Source organism: Lacerta agilis, chromosome 14 (assembly GCF_009819535.1).
Source record: "Lacerta agilis isolate rLacAgi1 chromosome 14, rLacAgi1.pri, whole genome shotgun sequence".
Taxonomy (NCBI): domain Eukaryota; kingdom Metazoa; phylum Chordata; class Lepidosauria; order Squamata; family Lacertidae; genus Lacerta; species Lacerta agilis.
The window spans coordinates 14,159,852-14,184,137 of NC_046325.1; the positions used below are offsets into that span (position 1 = coordinate 14,159,852).

A 24,286-nucleotide genomic window follows, 5' to 3' on the forward strand; every position below is an offset into this window, starting at 1 on the left:
CTTTCCATAGATAGAGTGATGCGCGCCGCAGGAGACCCTTGAATTGGAGATTTCGATCCAACATGTAAACTTATGTTTCAGGTCCTTAACTTAAAATGCTAATTTTAATCCGGTAAGATTCTACTCGGCGCCCAACTGAGGTCCATAGAGGAATAAAAGTGCTTTTCTATCTCTATGGCGTCCGAACAAAATTCACATATGTTATTATGTCGCTCTAGATCAGGCACCCCTAAACTCGGCCCTCCAGATGCTTTGGGACTACAGCTCCCATCATCCCTGACCACTGGTCCTGTTAGCTAGGTATGATGGGAGTTGTAGTCCCAAAAACATCTTGAAGGCCAAGTTTGGAGATGCCTGCTCTAGATTTCTATCTCTACTGATACTCTTCCCACCCCCACCCCCACCGCCGGAACACTTCAAAGAAAGCCTCTACAATTGGCTTTCGCCCTCAAGTGTTCCTCGTTCTTATTGGACGAATTTCGACGGAATTCCAATTGGCTGAAGCAGAGATTGCTATGGCAACGCGTGATTTCCCCAACCTTCTTCACTCCGACAACCAGAGATGGGGTTGGAGGGCTTCCAGCAGGTGAAAAGGGCGGGGGGGGGGAATTCAATAATATTCACGTGCAGGCCAATATCTCCCATTTTTACTTAGGACATATTGCTGGGGAAAGGGTGGGGGCGCACGGCGCTGCCAGCAGCAACACGAGGCAGAAACTCAGCTGGGACAGCTTTTGGCGCAGTAGAAATGGTGGTAGGAAATCACAGGGGTGTCTGTCAGGATTGGGAAGCAATCCTAATACCAAAAATTGACACCGTTTCATAGTAAATAGTTATCTAGCAGTGGTAAAAATAATAATCCATGTGGAAGTATAAGTTGTTATGATAAAATTAATAAAAATAATGGTATTAGAATAAAATGCTGGGCCTAGGAGACTGGGTTCAAAGTTTTACTTATTCAGTAACTAAGCAGGTAACCTTGTGCAAGTCTCTCCCCACAGAGTACCGGTAGTTGTGAGGATAAAATGAGGGTAAAACCCCATGAAATACCTACCCCAAGCATTGTAGAAGGTGGGTGGAATGCATGCACATGTGGAATACTGCAACTAAAATACATAATTCAACGGAAATGCAGAGGCACAGAACTGCACAGTGTGGATTTCTTAGGAGGAGTCCGTTTTCTCCTATCAGTCAGAGAAACTTGGGACCATCTGCCATCTGTCCTCACATTTTGCATAAACCACCAACATAAATGAAAATCAATTATGGTAAATAAAAATGTTCTGATTGACGAAAAAATTATCTTATTTGAAATTACAGCAATATGGCTTTCAGCTTTAAATTGTGTAACAAACACTAATTCAAAGCACGCCCCAACTAATTAGAACTTGTTCCCATTGTGGCAAGATAATCTGCCACCGAATCTCATTGAAATAACCAGTAGTAATAGTAGTAGTAGCAGTAAAACATGTCTCTCCTGTATCAGTCTCTACAGCCACAGCAGGCACTGTAACCCTCCAATGGCTTGACTTCACCCCCATTCTTCTACTGTCTCTCAAAACAGACGGATGCCAACAATAGTAGTATACAATGTGGTCATATAACTGTGTATGAAAAAATATTTGTAAATTGATCCCTAACACTCCTACTCAAAAATTATTTCTGTCTTTCAGCCTCAGCCTCATAAGGCAAAGATATGCATGTGGTGAGTAACTGTTCATGTGTATTAATGTAGAAGCATTAATTGCCACATCCCACCCCAGAATCAGCTGCATTTTGGTGCGTGGCCTGAAGATCCTTGAATTTTGGCATTGCTGCATTATTAAGAACATGTAGCTGTTTTTTCAGGTTACTTGCTTTCCCTTGTTCTTCCTGTTCCAGGAAATATCTAGATGTTCACTCCATGGATCTCATCAACAAGGCTGGAACCACTGATGAACTGAAGAGGTGATGAGACTTTAGGACTAAGAAACATCTCCCAATTAGCCATGTCAGTCTCTTACCAAAACAAACATCTAAGTAAGAGTTACTGCTGAATAAACACATAGAGAATCGGGCTGCATTCAGGATCTCCCAGATAACACATCCTAAATGCAGAGTAACAGAGAGTAAAGTCCTCCAAATTTTAAAGAACCAGCATTGGCTACTATAAGTACATATTTAACCAGACACTGTTTAAAGAGGTTACCAAGAATAGGTGGCTGGATATATCCAAGTCTGAAGAATTAAACTGGCAGTGAAATTTTAAAAACCCTGATCTACACCCTCACTGTTCTCAGGTGCAGAGTCATCTTATTGCAGTTAGCTGTGTGAAATAAAGGCAGACTCCTACCAGTTAAAGGAAATAGTGATGATGGAAGAATTTTGTCATTCTCCCATAAAACAGGATGTCGATAATCCTACCTCCCTATTTCCCTTCTTCTCTGCAGCCTCCTCTCCAGACTCTTGGATTTGCAAGATTTCGAAACAAACCCACGCTCCACTATCTTATTGGATCTGTACTTCTACACCATCCAGTTCTGCCGGGAGCAGGGCTTCAACCGGGAACAGACCTCAGCCTTCTTCTCAATTGTGAAGGATGTACACGAGGCCTGTGTAGGTAAGCAAATGGATGTCAGACGAGAGAAAGGAGTTATGTGAATGGAAAAGAAGAATGTGGGGAAAGGACCGCAGAAGCCTCATTGGGAGCAACTTGCCATTATAAAGGGTAGGATACTGTCTTAAGTACACATTTCCTTTGGGTTATTGTGGATGCCTGTTAGTGCTATAGCGATGGTGCCCTATCATAAGGCAAAGAGGGGAGAGTAACACCCGGAGCTAGTCCTATTGGCTGCCAGTTGGGGAACTGGGCTGTAGAAAAAGGGATTTGAGAAGAAGAACCTGATGCTTCCATCTTCTTTTCCTGTAGAAACACCACTGCCCAATGTGGAGGAATGCTACAACTACTTTTCTGAACTTGTTTTTTGCCACTCCATTCGGGTGAGTGTGTCCTGACAGGGCAAAAATGATAACATAACCCAGGTGTCATCCCTCCCCAATATTCCTCTTTACAGCACTGTGTATGTGGAAGGGAATGGCACCTCCCCCCCACACACACTCTCTCACCTATTTTTTCCACACTTCTTTAGAGGCCCCCCTTCAGCATTGATCTCTTCAATCAGAACCAGCTGGTGCGCCTAACAGATTACATGATCAACACCTACTTCCGCCATTACAAACTTTACAAATACGCTTTCACTCCACAGGTAAAAATTAGTGTCTCTTTATGCCAGGTTTTGGGTGGATGGGAAGGAGCTCCCATGTCACCTTCCCATGCCATGGGAGGAAAGGGTTTGCAGGATCCTGGATGATTTATGTATAGCACGAGGGATTAAACATGGACTCTGATGCTCCTCTGGATTTTGGGGTGGGATCCAACATTGCCACTCAGCTTCCATCAGCAGGACAGGAAAGGAAGCAATTCCAGCTATTCCAAAGGAGCAGCACAAGAGCTTCTGCTGGTGGAGGATCCCCCAACCCTCTAGAGAAGGTATAGGGGGAGAAAATTGCTGAAGTTTGCTTCCTTCCTATTCCACTGACAGAAGTCTTACCATCAAGCTGAGCAACACTGTTGGATATGGCCCTTTGCTTTTAAGAGCAAGGTACTTGCTTTTGTGGATGCAGTGAAAAGCATCAAAATGTGACCAGAAACTAGCCAGCCAGTGAAATCAGTGGATCACTCTTCAGCAGCCACATGCTCATACATACCAGTCCCAAATCCTCTCTCTTCCCTAGGTGCGATTGGACATATCATTCACTTACATTGGGATGCCTGAACCAGAGCCCAAATATGAAGGTAAGTGTGGGTGTGCCCTGATCCCCCTCCCTCTGAGCACAACAGTGTAATCTGGCTGTCATTCACCTATCTTGACAAGGATGTTAAAGGGGAGAAAAAGAAATTTACCAGTCCTTCTAAATGAGGACATCTCCCAGAATAGAACAAGGGGAAGACCAAAGCTACGTATAAATCTGTGGCAGGACCTTGAGCTTGTTTGGAGGTTCTAGCAGGGGAGCGCAGCTATCGTATACCCTTGACCGAAGAACGGTACACTCCTTCTATCTGGGATGGTCGTCCTCTTCCACCGAGCGCACAGCTTCGGGAGGGACGCACATGGAGCGGTGAGGGAGGAAGGGGACACCCGCCTAGCCAGCCAGATCAGCCGAATCAACCCTGGCGATCAATGGGGTGACAGATGTCGCAGCCAGATCGCCCTCACTGAGAGCTGCTATCTGAACGACAACAGTGTAGTCATCCGGATTCCCAGCATAGGATTTATTATTATCATTATTATTATCATTTTACTATTTATGTTAAGTTCCAAGGAGCTATTACCTTGAGTTTTAATAGGTTATAAGGTTTTATTGGTAACCATATTTGTTGTATTTTTGTTGGTGTTTGTCTTTTAGATGCTATGGCCAGTCGGCTACGCAAATATTATAAAAAAAAAAAATATGTGGCAGGTGGCTTTAAAGCAAACGTAGGCAAACTTGGCCCTCCAGATGTTTTGGGACTACAATTCCCATCATCCCTGACCACTGGTCTGTAGCTAGGGATCATGGGAGCTGTAGTCCCAAAACATCTGGAGGGCCGAGTTTGCCTATGCCTGCTTTACAGTAACACAGAGACCTAGTTATATAGGAAGCCATCTAAAAAATATGTGTTTATCATAGGAAGGCATCTTCTGCCAGATTAAATTGTCAGTCCATCTAGCCCAGTGTTATTCTGACTGGGGATTTTAGGCAAAGCTACATCTTGCCCAGATTTATGATCTTGAGAGCCTTTTAACTGGAAATAACAAAGGATTGAACCTGGGTTATGTTCTGTGTGAATAGCACACATTTCACCCCTGAGAGATGAGCCTTCCCTCTTTGGGGCCCTGGTGCTCTTGCTTTGAATCAGTACTCGGTCCTCAAATGCTAAAATGTCACAATAGCCCCCCATGTCTTGCGTCAGGTTGAAGTTTTTTACAACTACCAAGAGGGTCCTACAGGCCCAAGAGAGTCTGTAGGAAAGGATACAATATCAAGAGTTGTTGCCTCCATCCAACCCTTTCCCCAAAGGTTTTTAAATATCTCTTTTCTCTACAGAAGCAGCAACTGAGGACTCAGAGGCAGCTTTGTCACCTCTGCAGGAGGATATGGACGAGACAACTATTGCTGAAGAAAGTAAGAAGGGGTGGTTCAGTGGCTGGGGCTAGTGTGTAGTGTCCAGGGTGAGCTAAAAAGTCCCCCAGCTCAGATTTCATCTTAGTCATGAGGTCTTGGGTGAACCTCCCTCACTCCCTCTCTCTGTGCCTCTCTCTCTCTCTCTGCCCTTGGCTCCTCATCTGCAATCTGGGGATAGTAATATTGCCCTACCTTACAGGCTTCTTGTAAAAATCTACTGAGATTATGACCTTGCACTAAGCCAAACTGTGGTGTAAAACATGCGGTTCCCAGGGAGGAGCTTGCAGCCAGTTTGCTCCTCCCTAGCCATGTTTTTGTTGCCAAACCACACTGAACTAAGCCAGTTTGGAGTGGCATGGCATCCAAAACCAGGCTTGAGGTTGAGCTCTTATCAGGCTATCCACAAGCTTTAACCAAGAACAAACTCACGGTTTGTCTGAAAAGATCTTAACCAGAAACCTGGGTTTAGACAACATGCTAAGCCAGACATTGGCATGGCTCAGCACAGTACTGAAAGAGGCTGAGGTAGAGCAATGCAGCCCAGGCCAATATGCAGTAAGTGCTTCAATTGCTGAAAAGTTCTATTTAAACAGTAAGTAGTATATATTTTTTGGCTTGGGGGGCCACTCCTGAATCCCAAAATGGTAGCCTAGAGGTGAGTGCTCTCTCCGTTATCATGCCTCCCCCCTCCTCCTAGGTCCCACTGCTGTGCTGCGAGAGTACATTGCAAACCAGCTCACCCAGGAGCTGACCATGCTGCGCCTTTCAGTAGATCAACGCTTGAAGGCAACGGAGGACCAGTTCAATGCCAAGCTGCTCCAGCTGGAGAAGGGCCCGGGCAAGGGAGGTTCCAAGGGCAAGAAAAAATAAGGTTGGGAGGCAAGAGAATTAACTTTTTAGATTGGAATGTTGAGAGGCTATCAGGGCCCACCCATACAAGTATCTCATGCCTCAGAAATTGTGGAAATGAATAATAGTTAAAAGGGGGGTGGTAGACAGACCACACTTTTAAATGCCTTTTAGAAACCTGTTTTCAGAAACTTTCTACAGAGAAACCTGTATACTGTCTAGGAACTGGAAGGTTCCATGTGGCTGTGATGTTTAAAACATTAAAGAGCTTCCAAACGATCGGTATCACCGTTGCACATCTTCTGTGTTTAGGATCCAGGCAGTCTCTCCTCTTTCTCAGCTGCTGCAATTCCCCATCAGAAGCACTCAAACCATTGTATAGAGTAGGTCTCCTCACACCCTACTAGCAGAGATGCTACACTTGGGGGCGCTGTCTGAATTGTGGATGTGCGAGTATTGCAGGCTCATGCATCCATGTGATCTCCCTCACTAGACCGGCTGCTAGAGTGAAACTGACACACTGCCTTTCTTCAGATTTTCTCTTTGATTCCCACTCTCTGCAAATCCTGTCTTCTCAAGCTGAACTCTTTTCCCGCAGGTGCACACCCCTTCCAGCAGCAACAGGATACCCTCCACCCCACCCCCGAAACACTGAACACCCTTGGATTTTTCGCAGGAGAAATTCAACTCTGTGCCCCTCTCCAACTAAAAGGATACGGCCGCTTCTTGGGAAGCAAGAAGGCCAAAGACCGGCGTCAGTTTGGTCACGTTCCATTTTATTCTAATTGTGACATCATGGATGTGGAAAGATGGCACAACCAGATGGAAAATAAAATACAATATAATCTACAGAGAAGGGTGGAGCCCAATTCCTGCTAGTAGGGAAAGGGAACTCTGCAATTTCTGATCCCAATCCACCCCCTTCCTCCCTGGACCACCCATACTGGCTATATGCAAGGATTGATTCCTCAGCAATGGTGAAATTGGCTGCTTTGAGGGGCAAGAGGTAGCAGGTCTCCTTACTGTGGGAAGAGATGCAAAGACAAAGTCCTTCTTCTAGCAACACACAGATAAGCCTCCCTAATCCATACGCGTCTAACAATTCAGATGCTCTGTATTCTTGCCCTACACAGATCTCGGGGGCCCTTCCCAGATATGTTAGGGGACCCTTAGTTTCCGACAGCCACAAACTCAGGAATTCTTTCCAGAAGGCAAAGAAGTCCTTGTTCCCCAGGAAATTGGACCCCCTTCGCATGCAAGGATGAGGATACCTCCCCACAGGAGGTACTTGCCGTTCCCCCAAGAAGAGATGGAAGGTGGTGGGACAGTTCTTGAAGTGGCTCCTGCCTCCCTTCTTTGTTCAGGGACCCAGTGATTCCACAGTTGCACAGGGAGCAGCAACCAGGTGTTTAGTTGGGAGGGTCGTCCACCGCAGACGCAGGGGCTTCCTCCCCCTCTGTGCTGAGCAAGACAAGCTGGATGGCCTTGGGGACGTTTTCAAAGAGGGCGGCCCGGTTCTGCTGCTCACCTTTCTTGACCCAGTGCCCATAGATGCGGAAGGCACACGCATCAATCAACTTGCGCACCCCCTTGAGCGCATAGGGGTCGCACAGGAGCATCTCCTTGGTGACTGGCCGCACCCGCCGGTAGTTGGAGACGATGCGGATAGAGGCCCGCACAGTCCATGCAAGAACCTATTGCGGGAAAGAGACGGGAATAGTGTCAATATGGGAAGTGAGACCTAGAAGGTTAGCAGGAGAGAACATCAGCACTTGCTGCGCCAGACTAAGACCCACCTGGTCCAGCATTCTTATTTATCAATTCATTTATTTAAATGATTGTAATCCACACTTTCATAAAGTATATCAAGGTGGCTTACAAAGGACAAAATATAATAAAACCAGTGTATAAGTATCAATTAATCCAGAATGCGGCAGCTAGACTGGTGACTGGGAGTGGCCGCCGGGACCACATAACACCGGTCCTGAGAGATCTGCATTGGCTCCCAGTACGTTTCCGAGCACAATTCAAAGTGTTGGTGTTGACCTTTAAAGCCCTAAACGGCCTCGGTCCTGTATACCTGAAGGAGCGTCTCCACCCCCATCATTCAGCCCGGACACTGAGATCCAGTGCCGAGGGCCTTCTGGCGGTTCCCTCACTGCGAGAAGCAAAACTACAGGGAACCAGGCAGAGGGCCTTCTCGGTAGTGGCGCCCGCCCTGTGGAACGCCCTCCCGTCAGAAGTCAAGGGAATAAACAACTACCTGACATTCAGAAAACACCTAAAGGCAGCCCTGTTTAGGGAAGTTTTTAATTTGTGACTCTGTATTGTATTTTGATATTTGTTGGAGGCCGCCCAGAGTGGCTGGGGAGACCCGGCCAGATGGGCGGGGTATAAATAATAAATTATTATTATTATTATTATTATTATCAGTAAAACATCAGTAGATACTGGTTGGTTAAAAAAAAAAAGTTCCTATTGTGAAGAGCGGTCTAAACAATTTTCAGCAGACTGAAATAAGGCATTTTCCTGCCAAACCTCTTCTGGATAAGGAGTTCAGCAGGGCCGGGCCTAAAGGCACAGGCTCTAGTGAAGGCCAAATGAAACTCAGGGGCCTGGGCAACCTCCCGATGTGTCCTGTTAGAGCAGAGCTTTCCAAACTGCGTCGCGAGTCACGACACGTTGGTTTGTCAGCTGCAGTGTTTTGGTGTATGAACACTCCCCACACTCCTCCCGGGGCTGGAAAGGGGTTAGTTTAACCTGAATTACTGTCACAACATGATGCATATCTTAAAAGTGTATCACCAACATGAAATGTTTGGAAAACTGCGTTAAAGAGGATCTCCGTGATCAAGGGGGAGTATAATGCATGAGACCATCCTGAACGTACTTTGCACCCAAGTTGTTTAGGGCTTTGTGAATTAAAACAAGGACCATGAACCTGGCCTGGTAGCAAATCAACAACCACTTCTCCAGTGTGGCTTCCTGGTGCTTCTGGGAAGTCAACAAATGGGACGTAAATGCAACAGCCCTCTCTTCTTCTTCTCCTGCTCCTCAGCAAGTGGTACTGAGAGGCATGCTGCTACCTCTGATCCCGTATCATAAAGCAATCATGACCACTACCTGTTGATAGACATCCTCCATGAATCGGTGACAAAAGGACTATGGAAGAAACAAGTGGAAAGACCCACAAAGTTTCAGGCATATTACCAGAAAGCTATAAAGCACCGGCGGTGAAAGGAGATGATCAAATTGGGAAGGGGGGTGCACACAAACTGACAAAGAAGCCCTAATAGATCCATCATACTGGTTTTGGTCAATTCACTGATTACATCTGCGTTAAAAAAAATGGTATGAAGGAAAAAAGCGAACACGTTTTTAGAAAACGCCTGCACATATTGCAGCAGGAACCACCTTAGAATAAATGTTTCCTCCTGTGTGGGAAACATTTGCGTGGCAGGAGGAAGGATCAAGAGACTTGCCCTGAATGCATGGTGTGGATTGAAGAGCTGGCGTTTACGGCCACCGTACTGCTGGAAGAAGGGGTGCTGCAGGGCCTGCTGAGCTGTCAACCGTTCTTCTGGATCCACCTGCAGCAGTCGTGAGATCTGCCAAACACACACACAGAGTTGGGCAAGAGACATTTGTGGGAGAGGGGCATATATTTGGCACCCAATGTAGAAGGCCGAGCAATTCAGGGGCAAATAATAATAATAATAATAATCTGTTTTCATCCCACCCTTCCTGCAAGAAACTCAATACAGCAACGAACGGTTCTCACACTGCAAGCTAAGTTAGGCTGGGAGATAGGGTCAAAGTCTTCCAATGAGTTTCATGGCTAAATGGATTCCCAGAGGTATTTCCACCACCGCCGGGACCACCAAGTCTACCAAGTCCAAGCCAGGATTCAGAGAAAGATAAGAAAGGAGAAGCAACCGGAGGAGAAGGCTAAAGAAAGGAAAATGGCGCTCAAGTTAATGACATGGAATGTCCGGGGATTGAATCAGAGACCAAAGAGACGCAGAGTGTTTTACAGCATAGAAAGAAGAATTTGGATATAATATGCTTACAGGAAACCCACATAGCCCGACGTCATAGAAGACTACTACAGAACAAAAAATTAGGCCAAGAGTTTATATCATCGGACAAGGTCAAGAAGAGAGGAGTAGTGATATATGCAAAGGAGAAATATAGCCCAAGACAGCTTTTTAAAGATGAAGAAGGGAGATACATTGCAATTGAAATAAACATACAAGGCGAAAAACTTTTGATTCTGGGACTTTACGCACCAAATGATGGAAAGTCAATTTTTTATAAGAAAATACATGATCTGCTGCTGGACTACTTGGATTACAAATTAGTTTGCCTTGGAGATTTCAATGGTGCAGTTTCCACATTAATGGACAGATCTCAAAGAACCAAATTAACGAACGATGGGAAACTCCCAAAGACTTTTTTCGAAATGGTGGACAATTTGAATTTGGTGGACTCTTGGAGATTAAAAAACCCTACAGATACAGAGGCAACTTATTTTAGTGAACCTCAGCAGTCATGGTCGAGGATAGATTATATCTGGATTTCGAACGAATTGGCTCCAAAATACAAAAGGCAGAAATCGGCCCCAAAACTCTTTCAGACCACAACCCGGTACAGTTAAATTTAAAACTGATTTCCAAGGATTCTTTCAGATGGAGAATGGATGACGCTTTGATGAGAGACACCAAGCTAGTAGAAAGAGCGGCAAAAAAGATGAAAGAATATTTTCAGATAAATTGGAGTTCCGAAGTGGAGAAAAGAACTGCTTGGGATGCAAGTAAAGCTGTTATGAGAGGATTTCTCATTAGTGAAAAAGCAAAAAAGAAGAGACAACAAAATGCAGAAATGGAGAGAATATTGAAATCAATCAAAGAGAAGGAAAAGAATTAAGAGGACATCCCAGATGCGTCAAAATTCAAAAGAAATCAAATACTTGCAATCCCAATATGCCAATATCATGAATCAGGACATTGAATGGAAAGTGAAAATGATGAAGCAAAGAACATTTGAATCGGCCAATAAGTGCGGAAAACTACTAGCTTGGCAACTGAAGAAAAGACAAAAGGCAAATGTCATTAATACTTTGGTAGTAAATGGAAAAAATGTGGAGAAACCGGAGGAAATCAGATGGTGTTTTCAAAGATTCTACAAGCAACTGTACAAGGAGGAGAAGATAGATGAAGTAGAAATAGACCGATTTCTGGAAAAGAACGGATTGCAAAAAGTCCCAGAGGAAAAATTAGTTACTCTCAACCACCCAATATCGACACAGGAGATAGAAGATGCAATAAACAACATGCAATTAGGGAAGGCCCCAGGACCGGACGGATTAACAGCAAAATATTACAAGACATTGAAAGACTGGCTATCGCAGCCATTAAGAGAAATTTGCAACAAGATACTAGAAGGAGATAGGGCACCAGAGACATGGAAGGAAGCCTTTATCACACTGATTCCAAAACCTGATACCGACAAGACTCAAATGAAAAATTATCGTCCAATATCCCTCTTGAATGTGGATTAAAAATTTTTGCAAATGTATTGGCTACAAGGCTGAAAAGAGTGTTGAAAGATTATATACATAGAGACCAAGCAGGTTTCTTACCAGGCAGACAAATTAGCAATAATACGAGAATTATTGTGGATATTTTAGAAAAACTGGAGAGAAACATAAATACAGATGCGGCACTATTGTTTGTTGATGCAGAGAAAGCATTTGATAAAGTCTCTTGGACATTTATGAAAAAGAATTTGGAAAGGATGGGAGTTGGTGAAAAATTTTTGAATGGCATTAAGGCCATTTATACAGAACAAAAAGCTAAAGTAATAGTAAACAGTGTGATATCGGAGGAGTTCGAAGTTGAAAAGGGAACTAGACAAGGATGCCCTATCTCCCCGTTACTCTTTATTACGGTCCTGGAAGTCCTCCTAAACATGATACGAAAGGACAAACAGATAAAAGGAATCCGTGTGGGAGAGAAGGAATACAAACTACGCGCCTTCGCAGACGATTTGATGCTATCCCTGCAGGAACCGGAAAGCAGTGTCCCCAGAGCCTTGGAAATAATTGAACAATTTGGACTTGTAGCTGGTTTCAAATTAAATAAGCAGAAAACCAAAGTTTTAGGAAAAAATATGAGTGCAGAACAAATTCAAAGAATACAGGAAGGCACTGGCCTCAATTTTGTTAAAACAGTAAAATATCTAGGTATCAATCTCACAACCAAGAATTTGAACCTGTACAAGGACAACTATGAAAAACTGTGGATGGAAATAAAGAAAGACATGGAGATATGGACAAGATTGAAATTGTCGTTAATGGGAAGAATTGCCGTGATAAAAATGAATGTCCTACCAAGGATGCTGTTTCTATTCCAAGCCATACCAATTCTGGACAAACTGGATTGTTTTAAGAAATGGCAAAAGGACTTATCAAGGTTTATATGGCAGGGCAAGAAGCCAAGAATCAAGTTTAAGATTTTAACAGACTCTAAAGAGAGAGGAGGCTTTGCCCTGCCGGACTTAAGACTTTACTTTGAAGCAGCGGCCTTTTGCTGGCTAAAGGACTGGTTCAAACTAGAGAATGTCGATGTATTGGACTTGGAAGGACACGATAATATGTTTGGTTGGCATGCATACCTTTGGTATGACAAGGTTAAGATACACAGAACTTTTAAGTCTCATATAGTAAGAAAATCCTTGTATCAGGTCTGGAATAGATACAAAGACTTGTTAGAGAGAAAGACCCCTAGATGGATCTCTCCAGTGGAGGCCAAAGCCTATAAGAGACCGAATATGTCTGCAAACTGGTTAAGATATATGGACATATTGCAGCAGGAAGGGGACTCTTTTAAGCTAAAAAGCTACGACCAAGTGAAAAGTCAGGTCCCCGACTGGCTGCATTATCACCAGGTACATGAAACATTCAAAATGGACAAAAAAGTTGGTTTTCAAGTAGAAAAATCAAAGCTGGAAACAGAATTGATAGAATCGAACTTTAAAAACCTTTCCAAAATGTATAATCTATTGCTAGAATGGCATACGAAAGATGAACTGGTAAAATCGTTAATGATAAGTTGGGCGAAAGATGTAGGACATAACATTATGATGGATGACTGGGAGGGATTGTGGCAAAAAGGTATCAAATTTACGGCTTGTCATGGTTTAAGAGAAATATAATGAAAATGGTTTACAGATGGTATTTGACACCAGTTAAAATAGCTAGGATGAATACCAAAATGTCAGATGTATGTTGGAAATGTAAACATGCGAAAGGTACCTTTTTTCATATGTGGTGGTTGTGCCCAGCGGTGAGTGCTTTCTGGGATAAGATTTACAATGAATTCAAGAAGGTGATGAAGGTTACCTTTTGTAAGAAACCAGAGGCATTCCTTCTGAGCATAACTAATGAGGAGATACCCAGTCAGGATAGAGTGTTCTTTATGTATGCCACAACAGCAGCTAGAATCTTACTGGCAAGAACATGGAAAGGCGAAGAGATACCAACAGTGGAAGAATGGCAGATGAAGATGATGGAATATATGGAACTCGCAGAACTGACCGCCAGAATCCGGGACCAGAGGGAGGAGAAGGTGTCACGAGATTGGAAGAAATTTAAAGATTATTTAATTAAATCAGTAAAATTGAATATTTGAGCAGAATCAATTAGAATAGCGGCTTTAGTAGGTATATGTTAGATAAAATTGTTATTAAGATATTTTGGTGTAAAAGACCTAATTGTCAGAAAATGTGTTAAGATTTGGAGTTTTAGTTAAGATATGATTAAGTAAAGTAAAGTGTATTAAAATTGAGTAAATGTGAATAGAATAAGATACAAAGCTACCTAGAAAATACAAATGATTTTGAAGACAGTGGAGGGAATGGGGGAAGTCCCCCAAATAGAGAAGATAGTAATAAGAGAAGTAAGAGGATAAGTGTTAGTTTATAGGTTTGTATATGTTTCTTTTTATTGTGATTGTTGGATTGTGTTTATGTGTGGTGGTTATGTATTGTATTTTTGTATTGTTAATGTTGTTGTTTATGCTATGTTTTTCCTTTGCCCTAATAGAAAATAATAAAATCTTATAAAAAAAAATAAATAAATGGATATTGAACCAGGATCTCCTCCGGTCCTACTCTGATACTCTAACCAATACACATTGACTTTATCGCTTAGTTGTGAGTTTTTCCACAGACTCTCACTTCTCCATCTCCCTCTGTCAGTCTACTTTGCCAAACACTTCATGTCACTAGCTGCCAGTCAGGGCCTTTGTTTCTGCAATGGAATCTTGTTTTTTAAACCTGCCAATTAGGGCAGAGGTGAAAGTACTGAAAGCCTCAGGAATCAAGTTCACCACAGAGCGATCATCTGTTATCATGGGCAACAATTGCTGGGATCTCTTCTACCCCACTGTTGCCACATTTCAAGACATGAATCTTAAAGCTGAGTAAAGCAGAAAAAGAATAATTAATCCTGAGAATATTGGTTCTCTTTCTAAAGGGAAAAACAAGTTTTTAGTTCTCAAGGCCTAGAAGATACACTTTGAAACTATAGAGGCTGCTGAGATATGTGACGCTTGAATTGGGAAACAAATAGGATTTTATGAGGTAAAAGGCAGGGATCCCTGTGTTACTCTTTGCTCCTCCCCATAACAAGCAAAAACAGAATACTGTAAAATATACAAACAGGCTTGAATTGTGTAACACAGATGTAAAGATACTGGATTTTTAAAAAGCAGATATTAAATGTAAGAAGTTTGTTACAATAGGAATATTTGATATAAAAATGGTTAATTGTGTGATGAAGCAGGAAAACCCTGCATTTTGCTTCTGGCTGAAGTCAGAAAATATATAATGTATGTGGGTTCAGCTGGCAGTCTTGCCAGGAAGGAGCTAGTTTCAAAATACCAGATTTGGCTCCATACTTGCTAGGTTTACAGTTAATGGCAGTTAGCTGTGGACTCTACCTTTTATTAGGGTCAAGTGAATTGAAAAAGTCAAATGGTGATAGGTCCTTTTGTGGACATTCCGTTCGAATGATTGGTCCAATGAGGACTCGGAACTCCAGAAAGAACCCAATGATTGGCCAGAGGGAGTAAATATAAGGGCAGACACCGCATTCTTTGGGAGCAGTTGGTCAGGAGACTAGAAAGAGTCGGAAGGTGAACTTAGAACCACAGGAGACAGGGACTGAGGGAGGCAAGCCAGGAGAGGTGTTTTCCAGGATGGTGTCTGACCAGAGTGGCCAGCAGCTAACAGTGGGCCTCAGGAAGGAGAAAGACTTCAGAGGCAGCACCATCATGTCTGAGTCTTCAAGTACCAGACCAGAAGAGAGATTTATGAAGAAAACTGAATCAAGCCGATCAGGGGGTGAGCAGGAGTCTCAAGAGATGGGAATTCAGTCTGACTAACAGTTGAGACATCCTTAACTACCTTGTGCTCTTTCAGTAATACCCTGACCAGAGCAGCAGATAAATGGAGATCTGGCTATCAGGTTGGCATAGGGATGAGAACTTGGACAATTATGTAGCAATCTCTTTTGAGCCAATGCAAGATTTAAAGTAACAGTAACATATTTTTGCAATCATCAAACTATGTTGTTAAATAAATACCTGCATTAAAGCTATGATTTTATATTAAATAAGCTTTAATGCACAAGCCTCCAGCTCCATTTGTTCCATGTCTCTGCTCCATGTAGTAAAAGGTTGGAATTAAATAGTGGCAGCTATGAAGTAAAAAGTAGGTACACTGTATATAAGCTGTATGAGAGGGGATCCTATAGGATTTAAGAAATTGGTGGGAAGGCAAATCCCAGTTGCGCCCAGCCGGTGAGATCCTTCACAATACCACATTGCAGAACTCTTTTTTTCTGGGCACAAATGTTTCCTAAAAGGAGATGTTGAATGTACATGTAGCTCGAGTTGTGTTACAAGAGATGGGATTTTCACCATCTTACCAGATCTTTGACTGTGTCGGACCGGTCATCCCACTCAGGGGAGCCAAACTGGTATCGCCCTTCCATGATCATCCGAAGCATCAGCATCTGCTTACGGTGCCAAAAAGGAGGAGAGCCAGCCAAGAGGGTGAAAAAGATGACTCCACAGGCCCAACTTCAGGGAAAGGAGGAGAGAGCTTTATTTCCTGCACCCTTTCCCCAAACACCAAAATTGGAGAACAGCAAAGCAGAAAGACTAAGGAATATTGGCCGAGGAAGCACCCTATACAATTTGTGCAGCTTTTTGGAAACTTGAAAATTTTGTTTGTTTAAAATTTCTGTGCTTCATCCATGGGAAATTGTCAAAATATTGTTCCCCTTCAAAACAACAACACAAAACCCAATCCATATTTTGCCTCCAGACTCAAGTATGTAAGCGCATGCAAAATCTTGTCACTGGGTGTAGCTGTTCTGCCAACTGTAGAATATGATGGTAGAGTTCCAAGCTATTTTCAAATATGACTGTGTGGTGAGTAACAAGGGGACAGAGGGACAGAACATGGAGAGAGAACAACTGGTTCCCCCCTCCCAATCCCTCGGGCAAAAGAACAGGGAGCAGACACCTCTCTCCCAAAACAGGTATAAAGACCCAGCTGAGTTTTGGCTCTTGTCATGTAACATACTTCACCCCTCCTTCCCAAAAAACTATCCCTCCGCCAAGGGGGACAGGTGTTAGCTAGATGTCACTTACAGGTCCACTTCCTTTCCATAACCAGGGTGGATCTCATCCATGGAGCATTTCAGGATCTCTGGGGCCAGGTAGCCAGGGGTCCCACACAGCTCTAAGAGGAAGGAGTTGGAAATTACAGAGGTGCATAAGGTTTGGTGCCCAAGAATCTCAAATCAGGAGTCACTGCTAGCAGAAGCTGTGTAAGTCAGAACAGCCACCCTGCTCACAGCAGAATCACAGAATCAGTAGTGTTGGAAGGAGCCACAAGAGTCATCTAGTCCAATCCCCTGCAATGCAGGAATATTTTGCCCAACGTGGGGCTTGAACACATGACCTAGAGATTAAGAATCTCATGCTCTACTGACTGAGCTATCAATGAGCTGGTCTGCCCTACAGAGATCTGTACTCAGACTGGTACACCCTCACCTCGCAGCTTCTCCCCTGGCTTCAAGTGGCAGGAAAAGCCAAAATCGGAGAGTTTGATGTTCAGCTGGTCATCCATGAGGATATTCTCAGGCTTGAGATCTCGATGGATGATATTATTGGTGTGAAGGTAGCTCACGGCGTCCAGGAGGGCTCGCATGATACACCTGGAAGAAGAGAGTTGCAGGAGCCTCCACTTCTCAGATCATTGTAGAAAAACAGCTGGAGCCGGGCAAAGAGAGCGTCTGCCTCCCCAGCTCCAGCAGAGGGTACAACACATTACCTGGTCTCCTTCTCGCTGAGGGTCACCTTCTCCGTAAGGTAGTCAAAAAGCTCCCCGCGTCTCATCCTGTTGGGGGAATGTGAGATGGATTAAATCTACATGCAATGGGGGTGGCATGGAGGAGAGAACCCCATCTCCCCTTCCTACTCATTTACAATGTCTCACTAAAATACCTCTACAGTGGTACCTCAGGTTACAAACACCTTGGGTTACAGACACCGCTAACCTGGGTTAAGAACTTTGCCCCAGGATGAGAACAGAAATCACGCGCCGGCGGTGTGGCAGCAGCGGGAGGCTCCATTAGCTAAAGTGGTACCTCGGGTTAAGAACAGTTTCAGGTTAAGAACGGACCTCTGGAACAAATTAAGTTCATAACCAGAGGTACCACTGTATTTATCTACACTGAAGAGGAATTTCAGAGACACAGCAGCAAGCACACAGGCATTGTGGGTTTGAAAGCAACACCACTTCAGCACGCAAGGGTCCGGAAGTCTAGCAGCAGAAATCCACTGCCTCTGTCAACTTCCCTTTTCAACAACTATTATGGTTCTTCCTCCCACCCAGCTGCCCCTCTGAGGGTGGCTTCACACATTACTTCTCAAAACCAGGCTGATCGCCATCTTGGAAGAAGAGGGCCTGTAACATGCAATGGGAAAGTACGTCTCTTTATTTTTCCTGTCAAGACCCACAACAGCTCCAAGGGCGTTTCCCATCTTGGTGAGAACAGGGTGGATTAGCAGCTCCTCTTTTCAATAGCTTGTTACTTACAAGTCAAACACCAGGAACATGAAGGCAGATGACTCATAGGAATCTATCAGAGTAACTAGAGAGGGAGAGAGAGAGAAGGAGGGGAAAGAGGGGGATTGGATTATACAGTTAGAGATGATTGCTTCACTGACTTAAGATGGCAGGAAACAGCTCCAGAATGGAGGCAAACATGTTTAGGGTTTGCATTGAGGTGGGGAGCAGGAGTGCCTAGAGACAGGCAGCTACAATGAATGAGAGCATGGCCACAGTCTTATTGTGCTAACAGTGCTGCGTAGCTTTAGGGATGAGGGAATCTGCCACCCTCCAGCATGGCCAATGGTAACAAATTATGAGAGCTAGAGTCCCACAACTTATGGGAGGCGGTCACAGGTTAGACACTGCTGAAGTAGGCAGTGGAAGTTCATCCCTTTCAGCAGTAGGGTAGGAGAGCTGGGGGGGGGGGTCACATTTGGCAACCAATACACCCCTTTGGTTTCATATGGTACATGGCTAGGTGAGTCTAAAAAGCCCAGGACACAAATTTTCATGGCCCTCTATCGGCTGTGGTGACTCATTTACCAGAAGTAATGTATTTGCTGTTAACTCTGGAATGTATACTCTATTCTGACCAAACTATGACTGCTGATATATTTTGCTCTCGCTGTTCTGTCAATTGACCAAATTGCCACTCCCCAACAGACCTCCCTTGCTCCTTTCAACTCCCCCTTCCCACTTTGCTACATTCCACACTCCCAGCAATCTCCTGCTCCCCACCCCAATGCAAACCCTAAACATGCTTTCCTCCATTCCGACAACAATTAAGGGCTCCAATTCTCATTACCAGCCCGCATAGCCAGCAGTCAAGGATGATGGAAATGGCAGCCCAGCAACAACCAGAGTGTCACAGGTTCCCCACCCTTGTTTTAGGAGTGTGCAGGACGAGATCACACGATGATAAAGGAAGTAGAGATGGGCACAGGTGACAACATGGCGGCGTTGCTGTGAATGTTGAGATCATCAACATAGTGGAAGGCCTAGATGCTGGGGGGGAGGGGAGGGTTCATTTGGGGGCAACTAAACAAATATAAAATTACATTTGAGAAAATACTAGGGTTTCAGGAGGAGGCCCAAATACTGGGATGCACTTTGGGTTACAGAGACGCTGGGCTGGGGGGGGGGTAGTCACTCACTGATGTAAGGGTGTCCGGAGACCTGGCGTAGGATTTCAATCTCTTTGCCTGTCGATAAGCGCACTTCCTCCAGCTGCTGTGGAGTCATGCGTTCCGGAGTAACCTCAATAATCTTCACCGCATACTCCTGGCCTGTCTGCTTGTGTATGCAGCGCCGGACCACGCTGCTTACACCCCTGCAGAGGAGCAGAGATGAACAAACATCAAGAGAGACGTCAAGTTTCTAAAAAATATTGGCTCCATGGTGGGGGAGAAATGTAGGGCAGAGGTTGGAAAGCCATAATTCCTCCAGATGTTTTGGACTACAATTCCCATCATCCTTTATTATTGGCCATGCTGGCTGCTGGGAGCTGAAGTCCAACAATATCTGGAGGGAAACAGTTTATCCATTTGTGATGTAATGGGTCCGTATCCCAGCACATCATTCATTCCACAATTACCCCCTCCATCTGACCCCTCCTCACCTGCCAATTACATCCTTAGGGTCATATTTCTGGTAGAACTCTTTTGCTCCGGCCCAGTCCGGAAGCTCATCTTCTAGACCCACGTCCCGGGTCATCCTATTGTAGATGTGGAATGCTCTGGATCAAGAGCTGAAAAGCAAAGGGCGATGGCAGCAGTGATATTTAGACAGCTGAATATGTCAAGCGCCAGCTACCCAAGAAAATACCTTTTGAAAGGTCAACATGGAAGGTGGAATGCAAGGAATGCAACACAGCAGTTGGGGAGCTAAGAAGGGCAGTAAACATAAGAGGCAAAGGGTGTCTGATGTCAGGGGAGGCAGGTAGAGACATGCCAATTACCATGCCACTTTCAGGAGAGTTGTGGAAGAGATAAAGGAGAATGACCCAGTCTTGGTCATCACTGGGCAGTAACCATAGGTAGGGCATAGTTGACGATTTCATCAGACACATTCCAGCCATCAAGTTATCAAGGCCTCCGACACAAATCACAGGTCATGAAGCCTCCTCCCTTTAGACCATCAAACTAGTCAAAATCAACAAGTTGGAGGACTGCAATGTGACTGCATCAGATTTCCCCAAATAGGGAGGGAAAAGATCAAAAAGCCAGAATCTCTGGCACAACCACAATGACAGGTGTATTGCTGCCTTGAGGATATAACTACAGCAAGACTGCAGGTGGGAGTAGATTGCAGAAGTGATCTAAGGGAGATTGCCCTTCAAATGTCAGGCATAAATGGTGCAGCTTATATCCTTTGTTTTCCATCCTCATACTGCAGCAATTCTGATATTTCTTCTTCCAAGCAACTTGGACCAAAATTTCAGCTGTCTTATAACCCTGTGAGGTTAAGCTATGCTAAACCCCACAGAGATTATGAACTCAGATCTCTCTGCAACACGGCTGCCATCCAAAACATCCTGACTGCCACTGTGGAGCTTCATTTCAAACAAGTATGCATAGGATTGCACTGTGTGTTCAATAGCCATCTACTACATCCCCATGACTCTGAGATTTCTTTAGTCTTTCAAAATAGATTCTTACAACCTTGAGTTTGAAACAATACACTGTAATTACATCTTCTGAGTATCAATACAAATTAGGAAAATAAAAAGAGCCTGCTGGGTTGGACCAATGATCTGGCCATCATCATGTTCTCATAGTGGTCAGCCGCATGCCTATGAGAAGCCCGCAAGCAAGACCTGAGCACATCCTGTGGTTTATAGCAGCTGGTATTCAGGATCACACTGCTTCTGAACATGGAAGCAGAGCATAGCCAAATAGTAACAGTTGTAGGGAACCTTTTTCAGCCACATTCCCTTCTAGACAAGCTTCTGGGGGCTACATGCCCCATGCAGGGCTGGACAGGGCCAAACGCAAAAGTGGGAGGGGCAACAAGTGTCTATATAACCTTTGAACATTAGGCTACTTTCTACACACACTCACACACCCCTCTCTACCCTCCATTCAGGGAAGCAAAGGCACATTATGAGAGTTCTAGGACACATTCCAGCCAGGCAAAACCATTCAAGGCGTGTGCAAAGCAGGGCCCACAAGGGGTGTGGCTGGGGGGGGGGTCCTGAGGGCCAGACAGAGAGGTTGGGAGAGCTAGAAGACCACATTCAGCCCCTGAGCATGAGGTTTCCCACCCCTGAATCAGAATAAACATGCACTGACAACAAGCTTGGCAGGATAGATTTTATGGTCCAGGTTGTGCACAGGAACATATCACAATCCCTATTAAACAATTACATCCCTACTAAACAATCCCTATTACATTATCTGGAGTGTATAACCTCTTCTACAAGATCTCCAAACCCATAATACCCCTCATTCTTTCCCCATGCCAGGACTTCCCCTTCTAAAAACAACTGCAGCACTACCTTGAAGGACTGGTGTAAGGATTACTAACATAGCCCTTCGTTCATTATATAAATAACGAAAGTTTAAACTATTATGGTATAATCTATGCAGCGGCTGAGACAAGATATGCTATTTATCCTGGTCCCCTTCCCAAGTCTCAATTCAGAGCCACGCTGAGGTGGAAAATGCACTCTGTTTATACTCAGAGGAACTCTGTCCGTAGATTTCACAACCGTGGCCTAGCACTGTCAACAGGTTCCGGGGCTCATCAGAGCCCCAGGGTGAAATGAAGCCTTGCCTATCGGTCCAGCCCTTCCGAGTCACCTCCCCCTCCTCTCTCCAGAGGGATTCCCCGCACCGCCCAGCCCCGCCCCGCCCACGCACGCGGAGGGACTCCCCGAGATCCTCACCCGGCAGCGCCGTTGCTGGATGCGAGTGAATGACCCCCCACCTGCAGCCGGCGACTCCCAGGCTCCGCCTCCTCTTCTTTCTGATTGGTCCGTCGCGTTCCAGAGGCACGGCCGGACCGTAGCACCAATCGGCGAAAGGAGAAAACAGGGTGTGTCGAGACGGACGAAGGCCAACATCCAGTGAGTGGACAGATGGAGAGGGAGCGCTGTCAGCGGTAGTAGCCAATCAGCGCTAAGGTGAAGAAATATGAGGCGGGGATTAAAAGAGGAAGCGGCTGTTTCCGAACTGCAGCAGGGGAGGGGAGAATGCTCAGCCAATGAGCAAAGCCACGGAAGGGCGGGCGAAGGAAGCGCGTTATTGACAGTCGAGTTGACCCATCGGCTGCTCGTCTTGAGCAACAGCGCTGAGGGGAGGAGCTCGGAATCCGAAGTCTGGGGAAGACAGCGGCCAATCGCGATCAGAAGTGGGCGGGAGCAGAATATTGGGGTTATTCAGGGTTTCACAATCGCAATACTAAAGGTCAGAATGAGGTCATAGCTACTACTTCCCTCCTTCGGTTATTTGTTATGCAATTACACAATAAACACCCCCCCCCAACGAAAAAAATGAAAAATACACCACTGTCTCTCTACGGAGCAGGAGGGAGTTTGCTGCCTCTTCTCTCCTGGGTGATCCTTTCGTGTCTTTCATTTGGGGCAAATCAGGAGTTTGGCTGTGTACAAAACGAGATGATGATTCCATCTTTCCTCCAAGGAGCTCGAGGCAGCACATATTTACTGCCTGCCTCCACTTCCGATCTTCACAACAGTCTTGTGAAGTGAGTTCTGGCTGACAGAGAATGACCCGCCCAAGGTCACTCATCGTTCATCATGGATGAATAAGCATTTGAACCTGTGTCTCCCTGACCCATCATTTTAAACCTCAACTTCACAGTTGGTCTTTGGGTTTCCTGCATCGTATAAATTGCTCCATCCCATGACATCCATAGGGAAAGAAAATCCCTCCAGTAGGACACCCACTCACCCAGAGGCAGCTACACAAAGTGTAAAAGGATTCCTTGGGCCAAAAGGCTTTCCCTCTCCTTCTGCATATGCAAAAAACTACATGGCCTCTACTCCACCCCGACCCCAAATTTTGCCATGACAAAGATGTGTTCTCTAACATGCAGTAAGAATCGCTCACTCTCTTCTTAAGGTGAGGAGGGGGTTATTGGTTGGTTTGTTTTTTCTTGTTTTTATCATGTATTTTTAGGTTGTGAACCAACCTGAGATCTGCAGATGAAGAGCGGTATACAATTTAATATAAACAAATAAATAATAACACGTGCCTACCACTCAGGTACAGTTATATCGGTTGTCTGACCAGCATCCACCAGTAGTGGTTATTCAAGTGTTGTTATTAATGCTTTTTCATTAAGCATTAATGGAAGTGTAACTCAAAGCAGCATCAAGCATTACAAGGCAACATAGACTTGTGTGCACAACCATACAGTCAGACAACAGGACTGCCCTCAAGAATCCTGAGAACTGTACTTTGTGAAGGATGCTGGGCACTAGAGGGGTAAATTACAATTTGTTTGGGGGGGGGGAACTAACTGGTTAAAATGTATGGCGTGTATGAGGCTGAAGTCAGCAATACAACTCACACAGCAGTTGTATATGTATCATGTAGAAAGTTGCCACGCCACGGCCCTCAACTCTGCGCTACACCACAGAGTAACTTCATCACACAACTGCCCTCAAATACTTCTAATTCCAGATGCTAACCAGCAGCCTTTCCCTTGGAGCCTACCTGTAACAAGAATTCAGCGATTAAAATAGTTGTGAATGTTAACACCTTTCATCTCAGCTAAGGATGGACAGTGTTCTCAAAGCGACTGGCATGAGTTTGGCCAAACTGTGGGAGGCAGTGGATAGGGGTGCCTGGCATGCTCTGGTCCATGGGGTCACGAAGAGTCGGACACGACTGAACAACAACAACAAGGATGCTAATCCTGACTGACCCCCCAACCATTCTCGCCTCCAATTACACATGGCTGAAGGCGCTTCTCTGCATATTGTATGTTGCATTAATTTACCTTTTTAATTGTCTGCCCTGCTCCGTAACAAGATAACAACGAAGAGTATTGGAGTGGCACCTTAAAGACTTGGATTTAT

The 24,286-nt window shown here is 44.8% G+C and overlaps 2 protein-coding genes and 1 long non-coding RNA gene across 5 annotated transcripts; 2 read left to right on the top strand and 1 right to left on the bottom strand.

The window, feature by feature from the left end:
* Positions 1 to 447: 447 nt before the first annotated feature.
* Positions 448 to 6,288, top strand: CCDC189 (coiled-coil domain containing 189). Of its 2 annotated transcripts, XM_033170815.1 has the most exons (9): positions 448 to 586; positions 1,674 to 1,705; positions 1,882 to 1,947; positions 2,430 to 2,599; positions 2,909 to 2,979; positions 3,129 to 3,245; positions 3,775 to 3,835; positions 5,128 to 5,205; positions 5,903 to 6,285. In XM_033170815.1, exons 1-9 carry the CDS (start codon positions 563 to 565, stop codon positions 6,073 to 6,075), a joined length of 792 nt encoding a protein of 263 aa, XP_033026706.1. In that variant the 5' UTR covers positions 448 to 562; the 3' UTR covers positions 6,076 to 6,285. The 2 variants fall into 2 exon arrangements, with proteins under 2 accessions (XP_033026706.1, XP_033026707.1); XM_033170816.1 differs by lacking the exon at positions 1,882 to 1,947 and having other exon boundaries at positions 5,903 to 6,288.
* Positions 6,289 to 6,813: 525 nt separating this feature from the next.
* On the bottom strand, positions 6,814 to 22,234 carry PHKG2 (phosphorylase kinase catalytic subunit gamma 2). Of its 2 annotated transcripts, none has more exons than XM_033170811.1 (10): positions 22,130 to 22,234; positions 19,862 to 19,990; positions 19,398 to 19,573; positions 18,229 to 18,283; positions 17,461 to 17,526; positions 17,181 to 17,344; positions 16,776 to 16,866; positions 16,046 to 16,199; positions 9,537 to 9,662; positions 6,814 to 7,748 (listed from the first exon to the last, which is right to left on the bottom strand). In XM_033170811.1, the coding sequence occupies exons 2-10, from the start codon at positions 19,954 to 19,956 to the stop codon at positions 7,464 to 7,466; spliced, it is 1,212 nt and encodes a 403-aa protein (XP_033026702.1). In that variant the 5' UTR covers positions 19,957 to 19,990; positions 22,130 to 22,234; the 3' UTR covers positions 6,814 to 7,463. The 2 variants fall into 2 exon arrangements, with proteins under 2 accessions (XP_033026702.1, XP_033026700.1); XM_033170809.1 differs by lacking the exon at positions 22,130 to 22,234 and adding an exon at positions 22,018 to 22,042 and having other exon boundaries at positions 7,464 to 7,748.
* LOC117059223 lies at positions 14,894 to 16,335 on the top strand. The gene is made up of 2 exons (XR_004427902.1): positions 14,894 to 15,459; positions 16,049 to 16,335. It is a non-coding gene; the product is annotated as an uncharacterized LOC117059223 (long non-coding RNA).
* Positions 22,235 to 24,286: the final 2,052 nt, after the last annotated feature.